This window comes from Pseudorasbora parva, chromosome 20, assembly GCF_024679245.1.
Source record: "Pseudorasbora parva isolate DD20220531a chromosome 20, ASM2467924v1, whole genome shotgun sequence".
Taxonomy (NCBI): domain Eukaryota; kingdom Metazoa; phylum Chordata; class Actinopteri; order Cypriniformes; family Gobionidae; genus Pseudorasbora; species Pseudorasbora parva.
This window is the reverse complement of record NC_090191.1, coordinates 39815343-39837436: the sequence shown is the minus strand read 5'-3', so window position 1 is coordinate 39837436 and position 22094 is coordinate 39815343. Positions and strand designations below refer to the sequence as shown.

The window sequence follows — 22094 nt, the reverse complement described above, 5'->3', positions numbered from 1 at the left end:
AACGCATTACATGCTGTGAGTGAACCTGCCGCAAGCAATTAGGTCTCTCTCAATCCTCTGTTTGCCTTGGTCTGTGAATCACATCTGTTCTTTGACAACTACACTTAACTGTTGCATAAGTAACAACACATCATTTATGCTGCTGGACAGCAGCCAAATTTGGCTTGGTTTGTGAATGTTTCAACTACGGATGAGCAGTATAGATAAAACAACATATTTACCAATGTCTTAAAATGTGCTTTAGCGTTTGTGTAAGTCTGTAGCAAATCAACAGAAATAAGCGCCAATGCTTTTCAGATGTTTCTAAGGACAGTTTTTGCCCTTTAGTCTTACTTCCTATGATCTTAACTAGCTACAAAAACAATGTCGCCACCAGTGTATCAGAAATCAGAACGGCCCCTCACTGACACCTGTAATGAGGTCACAAGGGATTGCGGTTTCTTACCATATTCAGAGACTCGCTTGGGTTTACAATGTTGCAGTGCATTAGACCTGGGTGTTTCAATCTAATTAGCTCTTTCAAATCTTCAAACATACATTTTGTCCATCATCCCAATCTTTTTGCATCTGTTTAGAGTAGAGTCAAGACTCTTAAAGAATTTGAGCACATTTATCTTGCACAATGCTGGAAGGGAAGGAAACTCAGCAGCCCTGGCCTCAGTTTTAGCCTTCAAGTGGGTTTGAAGAGAGTGAAGGAATCATTTGTCTGATTAGAGCTTGAAACCACTGATTGCTGCCAAGTACTTAGCCACCACTGATGGCTATATCCCACCACTCTGGCCTATTACTCTCAATCTGTGCACCATTAGTCAAGCATGTAAAGAAAAAAGGCTAGATTTACTGGATTGTTGTTTCCTCTTGTCTGCCTTTTGTGTTTTGTTTTTGTTAAGCACATCTGCATTTTTATCCATTAACCTGCAGTTTCTCGTGGTACAGTTTGGGAAGGCGCATGGGCCTGATCATCTTTGATCCACTGGGATTAGATTGAAGTTGGACGGGGTCTTGAATTGGTTGTAATGCTTGGCGCTTTCATCCTTGGAGATTAAATTAAAGGCAGGATCAGAGATCAGGAGCATCTGCTGGAAGCTGTTTTTTTTTAAATGCAGCATTGGAGAGCTTCCTGTTTTGCACTTTTTAACAGCAATGTCCTGTAGTCACAGCTAAGCTGAGCCCGCTGAATTTGAAGAATTTGAATTTGACCTACTTTTCTAACATGTGCTCTGGTGTTGAGCGCAATGACGTCAATCGGTGGCTCTCGTGGCAAGCGATGCGCACAGTCTATGATCTCCTCATGTGGAGACAACTACTCTCAGGTGTAAATTTGACTTGGAACTGGAGATGCGAATGTAAAGATTTTAGTAGGTCAGGCATGTTTTAATGCATTTTGATTTCTTTGTGTCAGTAACCCACTTCCCACATCAATATTAGACACCTTGTTCAAAACCACTGAACATATAAACCAGTTTTTTCAGGTGAAATGAACTATTCATGGGAAGTGGGACTTAATCATGTTAAGTGGTTTTGGAGAATGTTATTATGCCTTAAAAATAATGAAAATATTGGAAACTAGCTGAGTAAATGTTCTTTATTTTTGATTGGTTGATGTTTTTCATTGTTTATCCCACAGAATCCATCTCAGGTGGGGACGGCCCTACAAGTGTTTTACAACCTCGGCAATCTCAGAGAGACCATAAGAAGTGTGGTAGATGGATACAGGACATCTGTGCAGGAGAATGTTGTTAATGCCCTGGACATTAAAGTCCTCACCCAACCAGCCAACACCAGAGGTTTGTTAGTTTAGAGCATTTGTGGCTGTTTTTTAGAGTGCTTGATAATTTTGCATTGTTTTAATGTGTGTATTTTGTGTCTGCTATATTTAGGTGCCCCTGGCAGAGCCATCATGCCCACTCCAGGGAATACGGCTGCATTTCGAGCTGCTCTCTGGACGAATTTAGAGAAACTAATGGACCAGATTTGTGCCGCGTGTGGTCAGGTATCAAACAGACGTTACTATTATGAAACACTGTTTAAGGTCATTAGGCAAAACACCAGTAATTCACAGATGTCCCTATCCATTTTACTTTGGCTTTGACTTCTTTTGGAATTTGTTGTTGGAAAAAATATACGAATTAACTGGTCAAATTTTGTACTAAATACAAAGTGCATGATATTAAAATCTTGTTTATAGAACACCCCCAATGCTAGTAAGACATTGGCCAAGGTTTCCCTATTTTTTTTAAAGCAAGTGTGTTAAGATTAGATGATGCTTGAAGGGGGTTTCAACATATATTGTCTAAAGTGTTGACCATGTTCCTGAACAGGTGCAGCACCTGCAGAAGGTTCTAACCAAAAAGAGAGACCCAGTGACTCATGTGTGCTTTATTGATGAGATCATTAAGGTGAGACGGATATCATTTCATAAAGTTTTTTATATAAGGTTTTGCTGGAATAGGTGTGCAATTAAATTTGAGCAGTTTGGAAAGTTATGTGTATTGATATTGTGCGTATACCATATGTGAAGAGTTTGTCCTTGATATGTAGTGATTTATTACAAAGGATTTTTGTGTGTGTCGCCCTTGCCTGTGGCTGACCTGCCTGCATAGCCCCTGCTGGTTCACTTGCTGCTGGCACATTAGCAGTAAATGACATCCTAATTGGTGTCTGCAGGTGGCTGGCCCCTCTGTGACAAGGTTATCTACCCCACACGCATACACACATGCACACACACATGCACGCACATATATCCACCGCACATTTTCAGCCAGACAGTGATGGGACAATTTTATCTACATTCTCCATTTGGTTCTGGGTGACTTTGTGAACTAGCATGTGTTGGCGCATGCTGAGTGAAAAAAAAAAAACAGCGCTTGCAAAGGCACACGCAATGCGTTTCCTCTTTGGTATCCCCGACATCAGTGGCTCTCCATTCCTTCAGTGGCAAATTTGGTTAATTACAGCCGGTAATTAAGGTGCTATTTTCTGCTAAATGAAAGGCTAAACTATGAGATCAGAGCAGTTTAGGAAGGGGTGGTAAGATTTCACAGATGGATTTCAAAGAGAGCATATAATACAGTGTATTCAACTGGCCTCTAGTGATGCATTTCCTTAAATCATAACCAGCTAAGCTAATATGTGGCATAGACTTTAGGATATCTGATGCAGAATTGCAACATGGGCTGTATTTGGAATGGCCCGGTCATTGTTTAAATTGGCAAATGCTCTGACTGGATCAATATTGCAGTGATTTATTATGTTTCATGTTATATGTTTGGCAACAGTCCTTCTAACCATAATTGATGGAGTGTGTAGCTTTTATTAATTTTTTTAAAAAACATGTAGGAAGACACATTATGGCCATATTCCAGGATGACAATGTCAGGATTCATCAGGCTCAAACAGCATGATGAATCATTTTCACACATGGATTGGCACCTGAGTCCAGATCTTAAATGCATTGAAAGTCTTGGGGATGTGTTAGAGGAGACTTTACAGAGTGCTGGGCTCTTGCATTGGCAATCCAAGATCTGGACAAAAAATGTATGCACCTTTTGATTAAAATTTTGTTTCCATCAAGAGGTGCATACATTTTTGGTTAATTGTTGCCATTTTTATGTTTTAATGAAAATGTGTGTCCTTAATAATTCTATAATTTAGGTAGAACTTTTATAGCTTTATAAAAGCATTAATGCACTCAAGGGAGTGCTGTTTTGTTGATATGGCCATGACTGAAGGTAGCCTGACAAGCCAGACCCACATCAAGATGTTTGGTCTGGAAACTCTCCATTGACCGCTCAATCCGAGAGGCGGGATAAACGGTTGTCTTTCAAACTCCCTCTGCACGGCGTGCACGCAATTGGATATCGCTACAACCAACCAGAGCAACGAAGGTGAAGCAGAGCTCGTTGACAGATTAAACTTTGCCGTATCCGGTCGGCTAAACTCCGAACACATCTTCCCTTTTTAAGAATGACTTTAGTGCCGTTCTTTGTTCTTTTCTCAGAGAAAAGTTTAACTCCAAGTCTTCCAGAGTCGCAGTCAAAGCTGATTCGAAAGACCGCCGTTCGCCAGTTTCTGTGTTTACTAGTAGCACGCAAACACAATCCTGCCATCATTATGTTAAGCCCCGCCCACCGACTCTATACACGATGTATTGGCCCGACCAGAGTTTGGTGTTTACAGCTCAGAAGGGTATTGAGAGTTGCTAGACGACACTCGCGGGCAGATTAGATTTGCTGCCGCTAGGGTGCGTCTAGACTTATAGGCTAGACTGAATCAAGGGGGTTTAGCTTTGATTATTTTCATAATGTAGCACAAATGTACAAAGTAGAGCACATAGAATACTGCATCACTCAACAAGACCAATGAACCAGAAGCAATAGCAACCATCATTTTAAACATCTACGTACTGTCTGATCTGGCAATTTCATGATGACTGCACTCGCTCATTTAAATGTAATGAGATCATGTGACAACAACATGGCATACTACTGCATCCTTTCCAAACATAGCCATAGTTTTTGCATGTTTGTGAGAAAGAGAAAAGGTCTGTCGCTTTCGCACTCTCTCTCTCTGTTGGTATTCCTCCCGTTCTCACTCAGTAAACAGTTTCGGGGGAGATGAGTTGAGCGTCTTCTAATCACCTCTTGGAAATCGAGATTTTCGGTCAGAAGATTGAGGTCTGCAGAAATGGGGGGGGGGGGGGGTTTCCATGGTAACACCTTCTCCCGCTCTCCCATAGACCTTTTTTCTTTCCTTATTGAAAAACACTAAGGAAGGGTGTAGAAATAAAAGTTTGAATCCTGAGTGAGAGTGGTATTGGGCAATTTGACCACTTGTATTAGTCTCATGACTTTATTATTATGTAAGAGATAATTACCCATCTATCCAGGATGATGCAGATAATACAGGTAAAATAGTGCTATCAATCAACTTTATTTATATAGCGCTTTTACAATGTCGATTGTTTCTCAAAGCAGCTTCACAGAGTTAAACAGGACAATATTGCAACAAAATGTTGATTTGGCTGTACAGTCGTTCTGGAGAAAACTGATGTTATCAGCTTATTTTAATTTATCATATAGCGACAATGTTGGCAGATCAGTATTTGCTACATCAAATGTGCTGATTTAAATTGTGCTTTTTTATTATCTTAAGCTCACAAACTCTCACATTGTGTCTAAAGTAAAAGCTCAATGGCTCTTGGTAGAAAAGGACACCTTGAAATTCAGATGACTTTGGGTGCTCAGAGTGCCATCAGCTCTAGATGGAGGAGGCGCCCGGCATTTAAAAGGCCCCATGAAAGGTTTTGCAGGGCAGGCACTTCTCTTGGAGCCTCACAAGGCTGTAAAAAGCCCTACAGCGCCTCTGAACCTTCGGTTTAACAGGGTGCATACAGGAGATGGGCTGCATATGCGCTATAGGAAAACATACAGGAACTTTGTGCACAACAAAGCTGCTGTCGGATTCCCTGGAGATTGGGAAAGGTGGGTGAATGCCATGTTTTTTTGTTTTCTTTCTCTGCCTCCGCTTCAAAAGCTGTTTTCTAACTCCCACAATCTCACACCTTTATTTGTGGCTAAAACACCCCCCACACGCGCACACATCGGAAAGCAAAACCTGCAAACCGCTACATTTAACAGTTACACAAGTAAAACAGACCTTCCCGTTGAATTCCCAGCTGCTTTTTATGTAGCAAACAAGTCTTCTGGCATGAGTTCATCTGCACCGATGTTCCCTCTTCAGGTGTCATAAATGTGAAATTCAACTCTACATCAGAAAAGAAGAAAGCAATTGCCTGAGGTAGTGAAGCAAATATGAAACTCGCTTGTATTTTACTAGAGCAAAAAAGAAAGAAAAGCCAAGATAGGTTGTATTTCATTGATGATGGCACTGAAATTATGCCACAACCAATGGAAAATATTATGGAACATTTAGAAATGTATGAAAAATATGTGTAAAATTTGTATGCTATTTAATAAAATAACTTATTTTTATCCATATTTTAGATTTTTTTTGATTCAGGATTTCATAATACAAGGACATATGTAAGGGACCTTTTGTAATATTTTATACAATACTCAAGACCGGTCTTAAGACCATTTTTTTTTTGAAGGTTTTGGTCTTGTCTTGGTCTCAGACTAAGAGGACTCTGGATTTTTTTTTTTAAACACCATTCAAGATCAAAACTGCTGGGATATTAATAAATTGCCAGTGCACGGTCTGATGTATTTATTAACATCATTAATGTGATTGGGTAATTTCATTTGATTGGTAACAGCTCGATATAGTATCTTATTCTAATATATTCATTGATTAAAAATAAGTAATTTCTCAGGCGGTAATGTGGATCTTTATGAATTTATGGTCTAGGATTAGATGGTCTTGACTACAACACTACAGTGGAGTTCACATGCTCAGTGTCTCGCTGCTCTTTTATTTTATTAAATTTTTTTAGTGCTGGGGAAAAATTTATCATGATTAATCGCATTCCAAAATATAAATGTGTGTTTACATAATGTGTGTGTATAATTACAATGTATATAGAAATACACGCACACACACACATGTATATATTTAAGAAAAAAAAATATATATATAAGCTAAATGATATATACAGTATATACATAAAAATATTTATTAAATAAATACATGCGTGTGTTTTTATATATTCATAATAATTTTACAGAGTACACACATATATATTATGTGTAAACACATTTTTATTTAGGATGCAATTAATCACAATAATTTTTTTCCCAGCACAATTTTTTGTTTAATTCTAGATTTAAATGAAATCACAGCTTGTCATTGTGGTCTCAGACTTTAAGAACCCACTGTATATATACATATTTTCCAACATTGCAGTCTATTTCTTTGGAGAATTCTCAAATCTGTAGCTGCTGAAATTCTGTGCGTCATAAGTGAGTGTCATTTATATCACTGTACAGTCAGTGCAAACCCCTTTAGACTGACTGTGAGTCACCATGGACTTTCAGAGCATTTTGATACACACAGGTGATGCGCACACCAGCCTCTTTAGACACACACACACAAACACACAGAGCAGTGGTTAGATTGGTACATGTCCATCAGCATTGGACCATATCTGATCTAATGATTTGTCATGATTTCCAAATGGTTATAGACTTCCCCCTACCAGCAGCCATATCACCCTGTAGCCCAAGACTGGTTTCCCACTGAAGCTAAGCAGGGCTGAGCCTGGTCAGTACCTGGATGGGAGACCAACTGGGAAAACTAGGTTGCTGCTGGTAGAGGTGTTAGTGAGGCCAGCAGGGGGCGCTCACCCAGTGGTCTGTGTGGGTCCTAACACCCCAGTATAGTGATGGGGACACTATACTGTCAAAGAGCACCATCTTTCGGATGAGACGTTAAACCGAGGTGCTGACTCTCTGTGGTCGTTAAAAAAATCCTGGGATGTCCTTCGATAAAGAGTAGGGGTGTAACCCCGGCATCCTGGCCAAATTTGCCCACTGGCCTCTGTCCATCATGGCCTCCTAATAATCCCCATATCCTGATTGGCTTCATCATTCGGTCTCCTCTCCACCAATCAGCTGGTGTGTGGTGAGCGTTCTGGCACAAAATGGCTGCCGTCGCATCATCCAGGTGGATGCTGCACATTGGTGGTGGTTGAGGAGATTCCCCCCTTCAATGTAAAGTGCTTTGAGTGCCTTGAAAAGCGCTATATAAATGTAACAAATTATTATTAATTATTATTATTACAAATGCACACATGGCTCAGACAGACATTATTCTGTCAGTTATTTTTAATGCCAGTGTTGTCTGAGTGATAGCATAAATATTGTAGGGTTCATATTCTACGCTTTGTGTGTATGTTTTTTTACCCTGTTCACGTCTAATGTAAGCCTCAATTTCTTACACCAAAATAATTATAATTTGGACCATTTTCCACCCTTTCTCCAACTTTTAAGACTACACTCTAAAACATTCTGGGTTAAAAACAACCCAAGTTGGGTTAAAAATGGACAGACCCAGAAATTGGGTTGTTTGAACCCAATGAATGGACCCATTCAAACAACCCAGTTTCTGGGTTTGTCCATTTTAACCCAACTTGAGATGCTTTTAACTCAGCATTTTTTGAGTGTAGTATATGTAAATAATCTGTTATAGTCTAACCCCTTTGCATGTGAAATGAGTAAGAACGCCCCTACAAAAATGTAAATCTGCCTAATCGCCATGATTGTTGTTTTTATTGAGGGTGAAATGTGAGCTGGACATCGTTTTTGAGATGTGGGTTGGAGTCACTAAAGACAATCATATCAGCTTTGTTTGCGTAGTGTGTTAATGTGTTTGTTATTATGTGTGTCAAAGGCCATTATGGTAAAGTTCAGCTCTGGCTTACGCTTGTAATGTGTTTTCTCCATCTCTTATCAGGATGGGCAGCCTGACATCTTGCACACCTTCTGGAGTTCAGTCACTCAGACGCTCTCTGAGGAGCTACAGAAAGCCACAGCTGGTGAGTTTCAGTCTGAGGTTTTTGTTTAAGACGATGCCCTGCCATGCATCTCAAAAGCTCATTCTGTGTGTGAGTGTGTTACACAAGCTCCCCTCCTGCGCTTCGTCTCTCTCTCTTCTCCTCCGCTCTTGCTGTCTTTTCATCACATTGCAGTCGGATTCAAACTCTATTACCCACGTACACTCTTCTGGCGTTGCTTTTGAGAAGACTGACTGTTAACCCTCTCCTCTTCTAACTGTAAGCTTGTAAGCTATCTCAGATACTGTTCACCTCGAGCCTGGAAGGCTTTTCAGAGAAGCATTTACACTTCCGTTAGTCTCTAAATGATTCTTAAAGCTCAGACGCAGCCAATAAGAGCCGAGCATAAAGCATATAAAAAAATGATCTGTCAATTGAACTGAGGCTTTTATCGTCATTAAAGAGCAGGATAAATCAAGGTAGGTGTTTGGTTATAAGCGAATATGGGGAAAATGGAGACTAGGGGTGTGCGATATACCAATAGACACGATTAACCGGTAGAAATTTGTCAACCGGTCGAGATTTAGGGCAGTCTCTATCGCAGTTATGCTTGTGACATTGCTGTGCTGCATGGTCACGAAAGATTGTTTGCATAGGTTTTTAAGCACTCTGGTTTAAAAACACTTTATTTTAAACCACTGAACCACAATTAGCAGCACAAGACAACTCATTTCGGTATATGCGCGTGCTGTCTCAGAAACTTCTTTCCCAGCGCTGTGTGACATGAAGCCAAGAACTGACCCAAGTGCTTTTTGCCGCCTAATTGGGCTTGAACGGTTAAATATACATTCTTATGTGTCAAAGTGGCATGTATTTTTTAAGTAAACAGTCATTTATGTCTTAAGCTAATGTAAACAGTTGAGAAAGAATAAACATAGTATAATGGATCCGTGCAGCCGGTCTTAAAGTGACAGCATCCAAATGTACCTGCTGTTTTCTGCTTGCCTTCATTATTAATGTTAAACAAACAACAACAACAAAGAGAGAAAATCTCACTGCTCTTCACTGAATCAGTTTTGTAACTTTAATAAGAAAAAATGTATATTTGATGTACACCGTTTATGCAATGTTTTTTTTTTTTACATTTGATTATTTCTAGTTGTATAGTAGTTGCCAATGGTCGACTAATCGCACATTTATGTTATTCATTCAGTTACTTAAATAGATATACTGGTGGTATAAATATAATGTTTCATGTTTTTTAAACATTTTATGTAGCATTTCTACTGCTTGAAGTTTTTCAGGTTGGTCTATTTTATTTGTGTTTTTATTCTATTCTTTGCTTTATCACTGTTTATTTTTCTTCAGTAAGCTTTGGAGATTTTTTTAGGCTAGTATTAGTTTCTTAAATGATATTGAAAATGGTGAATTATATAAATCAGTGTTATAAAAAGCTTGTTTTTAGAAGCAAAAATAATTATTTATATTGTGATTGTGAAATAATGCTACTCATATCTAATATTTCGGTCATAACGCCCACCCGAGACCTTTAAATGTGAGATGCATGTGACTCCACAGATGTGTGACCAAAATATTTACAGACATATTATCCAAAGCGACATGTAAGTTCATGCATTCCCTTGAAATCAAACCCATGACCTCGCCGTTGTTAGTGTTATGCTTTGGTAATGCAAAAGGTTGTTGTTTCAAACCCCATAAGGGACATTTCATGAGCTTGTTCTCTTGATTTAGGCACTTAAATCTAGGTTTCTCCAGAGAAAATGTTTTTGGGATGGACTAGTCTGGCAAATTAATACATTTAAATATCAGTCCTAATATCTTCATTATTTTGGTGGCAGTATTACAACAGAAAACCACACTTGATACCACAGAATCGACTCATTAATGGCACACACTGGCTTATGATTGCAACCGGTGCCTATCTTAATTAAAGTGCTAAACATCCCGGACAGCACGTCCACCCTGCGGAGAGACAGTAATTTAGACTTTGGCCTTGATGCTGCGGCCCTATTGATCCCTGCCTGTGTTATCACAACCTAAAGTCGCTTTGTGCTTCACTCCCCCTGATCAATAGAAAGCAAATAGGAGCCTTTGCATCACTTTCATTATCCAAATGCTTCTGCATTGCTCCCTCTTATAAGCCTTTATCAATTCTGATTTGAAACCTCTCAATCAAACTTGCTTTTATATTCTCAGAGCCCTAGAGGGCTTACTTTGCCAAAATACTCTCACAAAATGAAGAATGTTCAAGGTGAAGATGCCCTCAAAAAAACTCTGAGGCTCCAAGAGGCCATCGGAAAACATTTTAGTTCTCAGGTCGACCGTTATGGACTCTGTCTTGAGACATCACTGCGCCACAAGCCTTCAAAGAAGGTCTGTTTATAAATCATTTATCGGTCGCTCTTTGTCCTAAAATACGGTTTCTGACTACTGACAGCTCCCTGCCTCTTCCCAGAATTCTTTCCTGAACTGTTTGCCTTTCAAAGAGTATGTCAAAGGATGAAGCCTCCATGTTTAGTGTGAGATTTGTCTTCCACATTGCTTGAACTCTGGGGACCCATATGAATTAATTTGCTAACAGAGTGCTAGTTTAGGGTCAGTTCTGCTGTTTTTATTATAAATGTTATTTTCCTTTTTTATTTCACTACTGCCACACAACATTAAAGGCAAAACCTAGACCTTGACTAACACTTGCTCATTGAACATGGCATTTTTCACCATTTTGCGTTGATTTTTTTGTATGCACCTCATCACCTTCCCTGAGGAAAGCTTTTCTTGACAGTCAGGGGTTGTGTTTGAACACTGCTGCATGGCAGGTTTATGAAGTGAGGAAATTTAAGCTCTACTACCAGCAATAACTCAGAAACGTAGCATCAGCTGAACATGGCTACAGCTTATAGTCAGCACTCCATTGGTAGAGTAAAACTACCGGGGATGGCCTTTGTTTTGGTGACGGTGAAAACAAAGATTGAAACCATTTAAAATTCGTATGCCTCTGCTCTATTATGCATTCATCAAATCAATCTGCATAGAAAACAATCTGCATAATATTCGTAATGAGCACTTAATCACCTGTAAAGTTGGGTTATTACCATATAAATGAATACGTCTTTTTTATACAATTCCATCCGTTTAACTCTCTAATTTTCCACATGTATTCTCTTTATGTGTTAGAGTGGTTGGAGATGAGGGAAATGTGTTATTTCAGTTCACTGAGTCGATAAGAGAGGATTTGTAGTTTTAAAATCTAGATATTGTCATATTTACAACAAAATTAAAACAAAAGTTGCATTTACATTTCAATAAATTTTAGATGCAATGCTTTGTGACCATTAAAATCAGAGATTCTTCATTGCATATGATTAAAATGTTTGTCTCTGTAATCATAAAATATAATTTAATAATGCGTTTGTTTTATGTTACTGTTGTATTAATGAAGTCTTCTAAATAGGACTTCCCCCTAATAGTCGACCAAATTTGAATTAGTCAGTTGCAGAAAAAAAGGACAGATCATAACATGGCTGGTGCATGTGGTAATTACAGTATGTTGGGCAGGAAATCCAAACATTCGCCAATCAATCAACAGCCTAAATATGACTTAACATGTAAGTAGAAGCCTAACGGACCCACTTTATATTAGGGGGCCTTAACTCCTATGTACTAACATTGTAATTAATCATTTGATACAATGCACTTATTGTGTACATACATGTTTTTACATTGTACTTACATTTTAAAAATACCTGCATGTAGTTACGTCTGTAATTAATTTCTGTAGTTATATGTGTAATTACACAGTTGGCACTTCCCTTAAACCTAACCCTACCCTTAAACTGACCCATACCACCACACCTGTCCCTAACTCTACCCGTATCCCACCTCAATATCAGCAAAAGTGCTGTACAGTACAATTTGAACACAGTAAGTACATTGTACTTATTTTTTGGTGTAAGTACACAGTACTTAAGGCCACCTAATATAATGTGGGGCCGCCTTAAGCCTAGTTCAGACTGCACGATTTTCAAACTCGTCGGGTCACTGCTCTATTCACACTGCATGACTATCTGGGGTATCATTCAGTCACTGCTGTGTTCACACTGCATGACTGAACAAGAGGAAGAATCGCCGACAACTCTCTCTCTCTCCCGTGCGCAAACTACGTTTCCCAAACACACGTGCGATGTGACGAGTAAACAACGCGAGATCACACGTGCGTCAGACCGGAGTTCTCCCGCGAGACTTGGAATTGTTATTAAAAATAATAAACTGCACAAAGTTTGCTTCAAATTGTATGTGCGCTGGTTTGTGGAGAAAAAGAAAAAAGATTATGGGGGAAGAAATTGTTGGAGAGACAGAGGGAGCCAGGATTTTGTTCTGCAAAAACAGTTTGAGGTAAATAAATAATTTTGTAATGTGCTGCTGCTGTGGCTGGATGTGCAAATGTTTGGCCTTTGTTTCTGTTTGATAGAATTGTAAATATATCTATTAAAATACTGAAATTCTGCTCTATAACTCCTCCCTGAACCTCCTGCTGCCCTGTATCTCACTCTCTTATTGGCTGTCGGTGTAATTTTCAGTCAGAACGCAGTTCACACAGCAGGAGTTTCAATCGCCGACAGCTCCAGATATTTAGCATGCCAAATATCTCACCGGCGTCGGCGACTCGTCGGCGATTCTCTCTGATCGCGTCTTTGATTATTCACACTGCGTGATTGTCACTCGCGTGCACGAGCACCGATTTGCCTGTGATCTCGGGCATTTGTCGGCGATTTCACAAAACCTGTCGGCGACTCAAAATCGGGGCAAAAATCGGGCAGTGTGAACTAGGCTTAACATTTACATGGATAAATTGATGCTATTATTGGCACATATCCAAATGTTTGTGCGGACTAACCCGGAGACGCTGGCGCGATCACTTGCAGTTTTTTCTGATAAAAGCGGAAAAAACTTAAAAGACATTTTTGGTCATACAGATAAGCGTTAAACAACATTCAAAACAGTAAAGGTTTAAGGGTACTTTTATTTGTGTACACTTACAATAACAACAAAACTTTGTACTTTGGTAAAATTAGGGGAAAAACAGGGGTGTCTTTGCAGCCAAAACAGACTCGGAAATCAATATTGTATTAATAAAATATTAATTCTCTATATTCTGTTTATTTTCAGACATATTTGTATTACTTTTGCCAAGCGTTGTGTGTGCTTCTGCGCTTGATGTATATTTTGAAGGCTTGAGATTATGGTTGGGTATTTCTCTGTATTATAGAACAATAGCTTGGTTTCCATTACAGATTTGCACCAAACTTTTGCAATATTTTTTAAATATCGATATAAAAATACGTTTCCATTAACTGATGTTATGCGTCAAAAGTTTTTTTTTTCCTCTCGCAATAAGTCTTTCCAAAAATCATGGTGACAGTTGGTTTACATATATATTGCAGCCACCGCACTAGCCATTATTTTTAATCATATGCATGTTATCCGAGCATTAATGGCAAGGAAAGCCCCTTATACTTGGGAGCAGCCATGTATGAGGTGTTTCTGGGAGTTTCTCACTCCTATCTGCTTCAAGGTCTTGATAAATTGTGGCATTTCTTTGTTGTTTAGAATCCAGTACTCTCGTTCTTCTTTTGTCTTTTATGAATTTAAGAAAGAACTTGATCTCATCTTCTGTCCATACGTACCGCGCCATCTTTAATGAATGAATGACTTTTACAGACACCAGATGATCAGTTTTGCTAAATATTCCCTTTTTGAATTGCCTGAAAAACATGCGAGTCATATGAGTGTAAACGTTTTTGCAAAATTGGCGTGTTTCCATTGGCCATATTTTCAATTCGCAATTTCAATTTGTGCAAATATGAGGGGTAATGGAAACGCAGTTAATGTCAGCAATGTTACATATAATGTTCTTTCATTTTCCGATGCCACACCCCAGTATATATTTAAGTAATTCAATTAACAACATAAACGTGTGATTAGTCAACCATTGGTGACTACTATTCGACTGTTCGAGCAGCGCCATTCTAAAATATTGTCAATATTGGGACAAAGACACAACACAGGAATTTATCCATTGTCCATCTTCTCTATTTAAACGCATCCTCTTCTCAATTTATTCTTCATTTGTTCACAGCATCAACCTTCCTGAAGCAGGCTCTGGAAGGAGAGTATCCTAAACTCCTGAGACTTTATAATGAGCTGTGGAAGCGGCTGCAGCAGTACAGCGCCAGCATACAGGGGGCGCTAGCGAGCAGCGGTGCCGGTCTAGATGTGGAACTGCCAGCATCAGAGCATGATACTGAAGATCTGTTCACCCGGACCAAACCAGACTATGAGTGAGTACTACCATGATACATGCATATCTCCAACACATTTGTTTTTATTATTCTGCTGTAATTATTTTACGATTTGATCAAGTTTAGGTACCATATGACAATGTCCCAATGATAAATAATAGTTTCTGCCAAAATACAGTAGCTGCTACAATAATTCTTGTTACAATAATTCAGTGGTGGCTACTGCAAATTTACTTGTGTTTTTAGTAACAACAGTAATTGTTATAAATATATTTATATAGAAACTATGATTCCCATGGTAGGTTTTTTTTCAAGGGGAGCCCATACCAAAGCCTTGTTTTTAATACAAAACTGAAACTATCAAACATTTTAGGATATTAAATGCAAGCAGTCAAACAGAAATGCCACAGTTTCTCACCATAATAACGAGAAGTTCATTATCTACACGAGCTATCATCTTCCTAATCATTACTGGTGGCGCAACAAAGAATCTGTCTACCCGCAAAGTGCTCTCATTAATCAGACAGCTTTCTGCCTTTCACCTGAATGGAGAGATGCATTAGAAAGCAAAGAAGCGCTTCTACTCTCACACACACTGTCAAACAATCTCCTAGAATGCATCACTGTGTCTGCCACTACTCTGATCAAACACCCAGATCCCATAATCACAATTGTCCCCTAAACGGCCCACGTTTTACGCACCGTTGCTCCTATCGCATAATACAGCTTAAAAAAAAACATGTCAAGATGCATGACAGCTGACAACCAGCAATTAAAGCCAAGATTATTAGAGCATCTCGTCAAAAGCTAGCAAATGTCAGGGTGATGTAAGGGGTAAACTGTTTTCTTTGTACTTTATTTTGCAGAAACTCAGTAGATCTATATTTGGCTCACATAAAATACCTTCTCTGTGGTAGAGTTCTGAGTGCATGCGGGAAGTGCAACATTGAAAAGCATTTGCAGAGTTAAGTTTGGAGAGAATGAAATAACCAAAGTGATGCTTATGGAGAGAAAGGTGTTCATTTACTGAGCTCTTTTTGCCCTGCCTTTAGCAGTCAGGCTCATTTGGTTTTTAGTTTCTGGCATTAATGATGCTGAGCCTGGGTGACAGTAGTGTCAAGGTTTCTTTTTTTGTTGCTTTTAAGCATTTTAATAAAAAAGTAAGTGTGCATAATGTATGATAATGAATGACTTTTACCCTCTAATTCACATGATTTGTCTAGTTTTTTTGGAAGCATTATTCTCAATGGTGATTCTTATTACTGTAATCTGATACATTTTACTGTTTTGCACTACAAATAATAACTTTTATTTAAATCAGAATAAAGGACATATGACTAATACTATCATGATGTATTTATCCAATTTTAAAAATATATATAGATATTTACTTTTTACTTCATAATGCAAGCGAACTCATTGTCATCACTAATGCAAATGATCAAAAACTTATCTAAAATATGTCTAATTTTCAGACTTGTCAATATAATGAGGGCTGAAACTTTTAATGAAAATGGCAGCCATTGGGGAAACCACATTAATTCAGTCATATCTCAGTTATGCTTTATCAACAATTGGTCAAACAAAAGAATTATTATTGGAAATTAAGAAGCTGTCAGCTAGGAGAACTAATTTACAACGGCAAAATCAAATGCTAGGGGCTTTGATCCCTACTGAGATGAGGAGTGTAAGTAGGCTACGGTTTCATTAAGGGCCATTCGATACTTTTAATTTAGTCTAATTTGTAATTATCTCTACGGGCAGTCATCTGATTAAATTTACAGATTTAGGTCAGTGAAATTTCATACGTACACAGAGTATATGACATACAGGTCACGTGTTTATCAAAATAAAACGATGTACTCAGAATACATAAAGTGATTATAGTTTGATGTCAGGAACATTGGAGATGACATGACGGTACAGCAACTGCCAGAAAACAGTATATCTTTACACTTGTTGTCATTTACTTAATTAATTAAAAAGTTTTAATTGTTTTTTTTTCAGTCCAGAGAAGGATCTGAAGGATTCTCTTCAGCCATATGAAGCAGCGTACCTGTCCAAGTCTCTGTCCCGCCTTTTTGACCCCATCAACCTTGTTTTCCCTCAAGGGGGCCGAAACCCCCCCTCTAATGATGAACTGGACAGCATCATAAAGACGATAGCCAGGTAAACCTCCAAAGTACATTATAACTCTGTCATTACACTGCCTTCTAAGATTAGCCTGACGTGGTCATACTCAATTCTAGTCAGAATATGAGTCTGATAATGCTCCATTGGGCTGTGGTTATGAGGCATGTTTCAACCGAACCAGGAAAGACATCAATTAGATAGAGCTACAACCAATCAGAGCAACGAAGCGACGTTAACAGAGCTCAAATGCACGTGCAACTGTGTTGCCAAGTCCGCTTTTTTTCCCCGCAGGTTGTTTTCTATGTCCGTGGGTTGAAGCGACTATTATGTGATATATAGACCCATGAATGTGAATTTTAGCGGGCAACCTTGCCAAAATAACACACATTTTACCCCCCAAACACCATTTTTTCCCGGAGAACCCCCTGAGAAGCTATTGTTTAGGGCTAGTAGTTGGCGGGTTTTGTTGTAAAAACTTGGCAACCCTGTCTGCACGTGCGCTGGAATAAACAATCTTTGCCGGTGTTGTAAAAAAATAAAAGAATTTAATGATACACAGAGTACTTACCCAACATGATCATCATTTCTGAGAGAAATTGTGAAGGTGAATGCAGATACAAACAAGCTCTCCGTTTAGGATTTGAACAAATATAACCCAAGCCCCTTTGATGACGTGATGATTACGTTACTGTTGATCATCTGTCCGTCATCGCCTAAAGCCCGCCCTGATGATCTCAATGGTCAGAACAGTTTCTGTTCGGAGATAATTACTCCTCTATGGAGCAAGGCCAGACCGAACTGCTCGACTTAGAATTTTTGTGGGCGGGGCTAAGTTCGGCTGGCATCCAGGCTATTCTAAGATACTAACTTTGGCCAAATGTTAAAGGGGACGTTAGCTTTGTATTGTTACAATGTCAGTAATATAGTATTTAAATGAACAATGTGTACTCTTTCTCTGAGTTACCTGCACCCAGATTTCCCTGTTTATTTGAGCATATTTGAGAGTCCGAATTTTTGTATTCCCATCCAACAGTCAGAACAACAGAGGGGTGGTGCCAACATCAAAAAGGCATTATGGGTTTTTGGCAAAAGTAAATGCACAGCCCTTTTTCTGTTTTCTCAAGTCATGTAGCACTGATTTAACATGCAAAACAAAATGCATGTCATAGCCAAGTTTTATTAAAGCCCATCTTGCCAGTGGTAATTTACCCCCTTTTAGAGGGTTAGTTCACCCAAAAATGAAAATTATCCCATGATTTACTCACCCTCAAGCCATCCTAGTTGTGTATGACATTACACATAGTTATATTGGTTATAATAAAATGTATATTAAAAAAAACATTTTTAAAACGTTATAAAGTAAAAAAATCTAGCTTCCGCCAGACCGCCTTCCGTATTCAACTTACGAAGAAAGCTTACGCTACTTCCTACGCCGTGTCAGTTACGCTTTTTGTTGTTTGGAATGGAACTCATAAAGAGTGAATGATTGACAGAATTTACATTTTGGGCTGAATATTTTTTTGTTTTTGTTTTTTTACTGTAAGTTGTTGATGGTTGATCCTGTATGTTTGTTTTTTTTTGTACGTTAGTGAGCTAAATGTTGCATCAGTGGATTCCGGCCTGACGATCGCAGTGGCCAAGAACGCGGCCAAGACGGTGCAGCTCTTCTGCGTCAAGTCAGAGCAGTTGGTAAGACACACACACACACACACACACTGGGATAATGAGCTAGGTTGAGCGGGAGGCTGTCTGTTCTCATGCCCCTCAACCCTGCCAGGGAGGTGACATACACGGTTGGCGAATGAGCTCATTATGTGAACTGGGGAAGGGTGGGGCTCATCTCAACAAGCATCAGAGAATCAGTGCACCTGCTGAGGGCCGTGACCTCTACAAGAGGCAGGGAGGATCCCAACATGCCTCGTTAGAGGCGCTAGTTGCTTTAGTCTATAAATCAGGTAAAGGTGAATAAAGAGTGAGACTGCATCAGAATGCAATACTAGGTCAGTAGTTACTCAACTAACAAATAAATACCAGTAATTGGATGAAAAATTGGTATGCAGCAGTGTTCCTGCTATTAAATGTACTTCTCTGTTGTTTTTTTGTGGGCATTGGATGTCAAAATTACATCTAAGTGCCAGATTTACTAAAAGTTTGCACTAGCACAAACCTTCTTTTGGCATTAAAAAACTACTGTTAACATTTACTAAAGACATGCAGTGATAAATTAGTGCTGAAAAGGCTTGGACAGGGTTATTTTTGTGGCTCATATTATTGCTCATATATGCATTTGTAGGATTTTCCCTTTGAGACGCAAAATTTATGGGAGGAGAGTATTTAAATTATGCAAGGTGATTTACTAAGGTTTGCACTCGTCAATTGACTGGTTTTTGGACCATTATTTACCACATGTCTTAAACCAGACACTAATTTACGCTGCTCTTGGTAGATTGTGTTGGTCATTATGGAAATGATCCAGCTGTTCCAAGCATGTCCTTGTTCTTTAATTTGCACGTCGTCACAAGCAGAACTATCCACTGCCATCAGCGCTTTTTTGAAATTGCGCTCTAATTTGCCCTGTTTAGTAAATCTGGCCCTAAAACTGTAAATGCGTCTCTTGTCCTGAGGTATTAAAGTGGTCAGTATGGCTTGAGTCTCCATCTGAATGTAAATAGTGACCAGTTCCCCAGTGATCCATCCACATTGAGTTACATGAAGATAACAGGTGTCCCAAACTTTTCAATGAGATCCTTAAGTAATAAATCAATAGATATATTGGGATGGGGGTAATGTAAAACTTTGATATCAACCTTTTAAAGGGATAGTTGACTTTAAAATGAAAATGCTGTCATCCTTTACTCACCCTCAAGTTGTTTCAAACCTGTATGAATTTCTTTTTTTCAGCTGAACTCAAGGGAAGATATTTTGAAGAATGTCAGTAACCAAACAGTTAACTGGAGCCATTGACTTCCATAGTAGGAAAAAAAATACTATGGAAGTCAATGGCTCCAGTTAACTGTTTGGTTACTGACATTCTTCAAAATATCTTCCCTTGTGTTCAGCTGAAGAAAGAAATTCATACAGGTTTGAAACAACTTGAGGGTGAGTAAAGGATGACAGTATTTTCATTTTAAAGAGAACTATCCCTTTAAAGCAGCACTTGGCTACTTTTGCTCTCGGGGTCCCCCTACAGTTTGGAAAAAATAATGTCCTCAACTACTGTCGTAAGCTCTGTCAGCCTACAGCAGGGGATGCCATCGCGCGTGCATTTGTTGACATGATAACCCTGATAGCCCTGAACTAGTGATGCGTGGGTCGTCTCATAACCCGCGGACCCCGTATGTCTATTTAATGGTCGCGGGTGCGGGCGGGTTGTAAAAATATATACAGTGGTGCGGTGCGGGCCAAATAACTTCATAAAAGCGTCCCGCGGGTTGGTGCAGCACTAACAGTTCCCCTGAACACTGCAGGAGGAGTTCACATGCAGGTGTTCTTCTGGCGGTGCGTGTGAAATGTCTTCATCCCAGGTACAGTCAGTGGCATATGTTTCAGCATGTCATATGAATATAATTTCATGGGTTTTATTTTTTACAAACGCCAAATAATCACGATGCTCACGTTTACAAGCCAGCGTCATTATAGTAGTCTATTGGTTAGCGTTTTCCAGAATCTATATGATACTTCAGTTCAATGTTTGAGTGGTAGCTCACCGTAACAAGCAGGACAGCATCGGTCGGGCACGCGCGTCTCCTTCAGCTCACGCCGACGAGCAAACGCTGGTCACATGTTGATCCTCGTCCTGCCTTTAATCACATCACTTTTTCGTTTCCTCTTATTGCTTTCCTCCAACAAAACCTTTTCTTTCTTATTTGTCTGTGCTGCTTCGGACATGACTATATTATCCGACGAACAAAGTTGGGCTCGCACGTCCGAATGTAAGGAAGTGTGTGTGTTGGTGGAAGTGACGTATATGCCGTAAAGAAGTCGAATTTTGTAGTTCTTTTTGTTCTCGGGTTACTACCCGAAACCCGAAGTTTAAAAGTACGATTAAAAACGATAAAGACCCCATCAGGCTATGGCAGACGTGTCATTCAACCTATTGTAAGTCGATTTATCATCACAAGAGTCTTAAAAAATATATTATGAAGGTTGAAAAGTTACCTAGAGCTGATTTAAAGTTGAATTTCCAGGCCAGGAATTGTAGCAAGCATCATTTTCTTGTTATACTTGGCTCTAAAAATTTCATAATTTAGAACAGTACGGTCATTTTGATTGATCCTAAAATTGGTTAAGTGTTTGATTTAAGGTTGGAGGACGGGTTAGGCAGGACGGTTGCTCTCTATGAGCAGATTTTAAATTATTTAATTGCCTGTAAGGTCCCTATCAGGTAATTCAATTTTTTTCCTCGTCCATTAATCATAAACACCTGGAAAAAAAACCATCATGGATATTCACCGGTAACTTTCTGGCCTTTTAAATAACTTTTTTTTTTAAATATATCAAATCATGTCCGACCCTGAAAATTGTTCAGAGTGTGTTTCGAATACCGATTCATGTTTTTTGTTTGCTTGATTTCTTTTATTTTCCTCTCAGCAGTTTAAATAGCCTCTCAGCTTTAGTAAAATGACTCAACTTGCTAACGTAGGTCTATCTCCATTCACTGTGAGCGGTAGGTGTGATTGATTGTGCCTGGCCAGGGAGGGTGTGATTGGATTAGTCCGATGTCTGTCCTCGAATCACTGGCGTACTGACTCAATCTGTCTTATGTCAGCAAGCAGATGAATAACGAGAGTTTGGTTCTGTTCTTTCTATCAGTAAAGATGTGTGCGATGAGCCATCAGAATCCTGTGAGCTCAATTCAAGGTCAGTTCAGAGCCAAACCTTGACCTCTCTTTGGACTTACTTCAGGAAATGATATCATAGTAGCATACTGCATAAATCTCTTAAGCAGGCCTCACAATCTAGGGAACAAGAAAACCTCCAAGATGGTTTATTTTTTTATTAAACCCCGTTTAACACAGGCAGCATACAGACTCCATCAGTTAACGGATGAATATAAATGAAGACAAAGTGAAGGACTGCATATTGACCTCTCATAACCTTCCTGCAGTGATAATGGAACGGGGCTAAAAAGTGCACTTGCAGTGAGAATGATTTCTGAAATGTGGCTAAAATTGCTGCCCAATCTGCCG

At 39.1% G+C, this 22094-nt stretch overlaps 1 protein-coding gene and 1 pseudogene across 1 annotated transcript in view; both read left to right on the top strand.

Annotated features, from left to right (window-relative positions):
* cog5 (component of oligomeric golgi complex 5) overlaps nucleotides 1-22094 on the top strand; it is a 95793-nt gene that overhangs the window by 48311 nt on the left and 25388 nt on the right. The window contains exons 8-14 of the mRNA XM_067426950.1: nucleotides 1628-1787; nucleotides 1881-1993; nucleotides 2322-2399; nucleotides 8413-8494; nucleotides 14610-14811; nucleotides 16780-16941; nucleotides 18495-18594. Coding sequence (XP_067283051.1) covers nucleotides 1628-1787; nucleotides 1881-1993; nucleotides 2322-2399; nucleotides 8413-8494; nucleotides 14610-14811; nucleotides 16780-16941; nucleotides 18495-18594 — 897 coding nt within the window. The remainder of the gene's footprint in view (nucleotides 1-1627; nucleotides 1788-1880; nucleotides 1994-2321; nucleotides 2400-8412; nucleotides 8495-14609; nucleotides 14812-16779; nucleotides 16942-18494; nucleotides 18595-22094) is intronic.
* Nucleotides 7155-7271, top strand: LOC137050035 (5S ribosomal RNA; annotated as a pseudogene).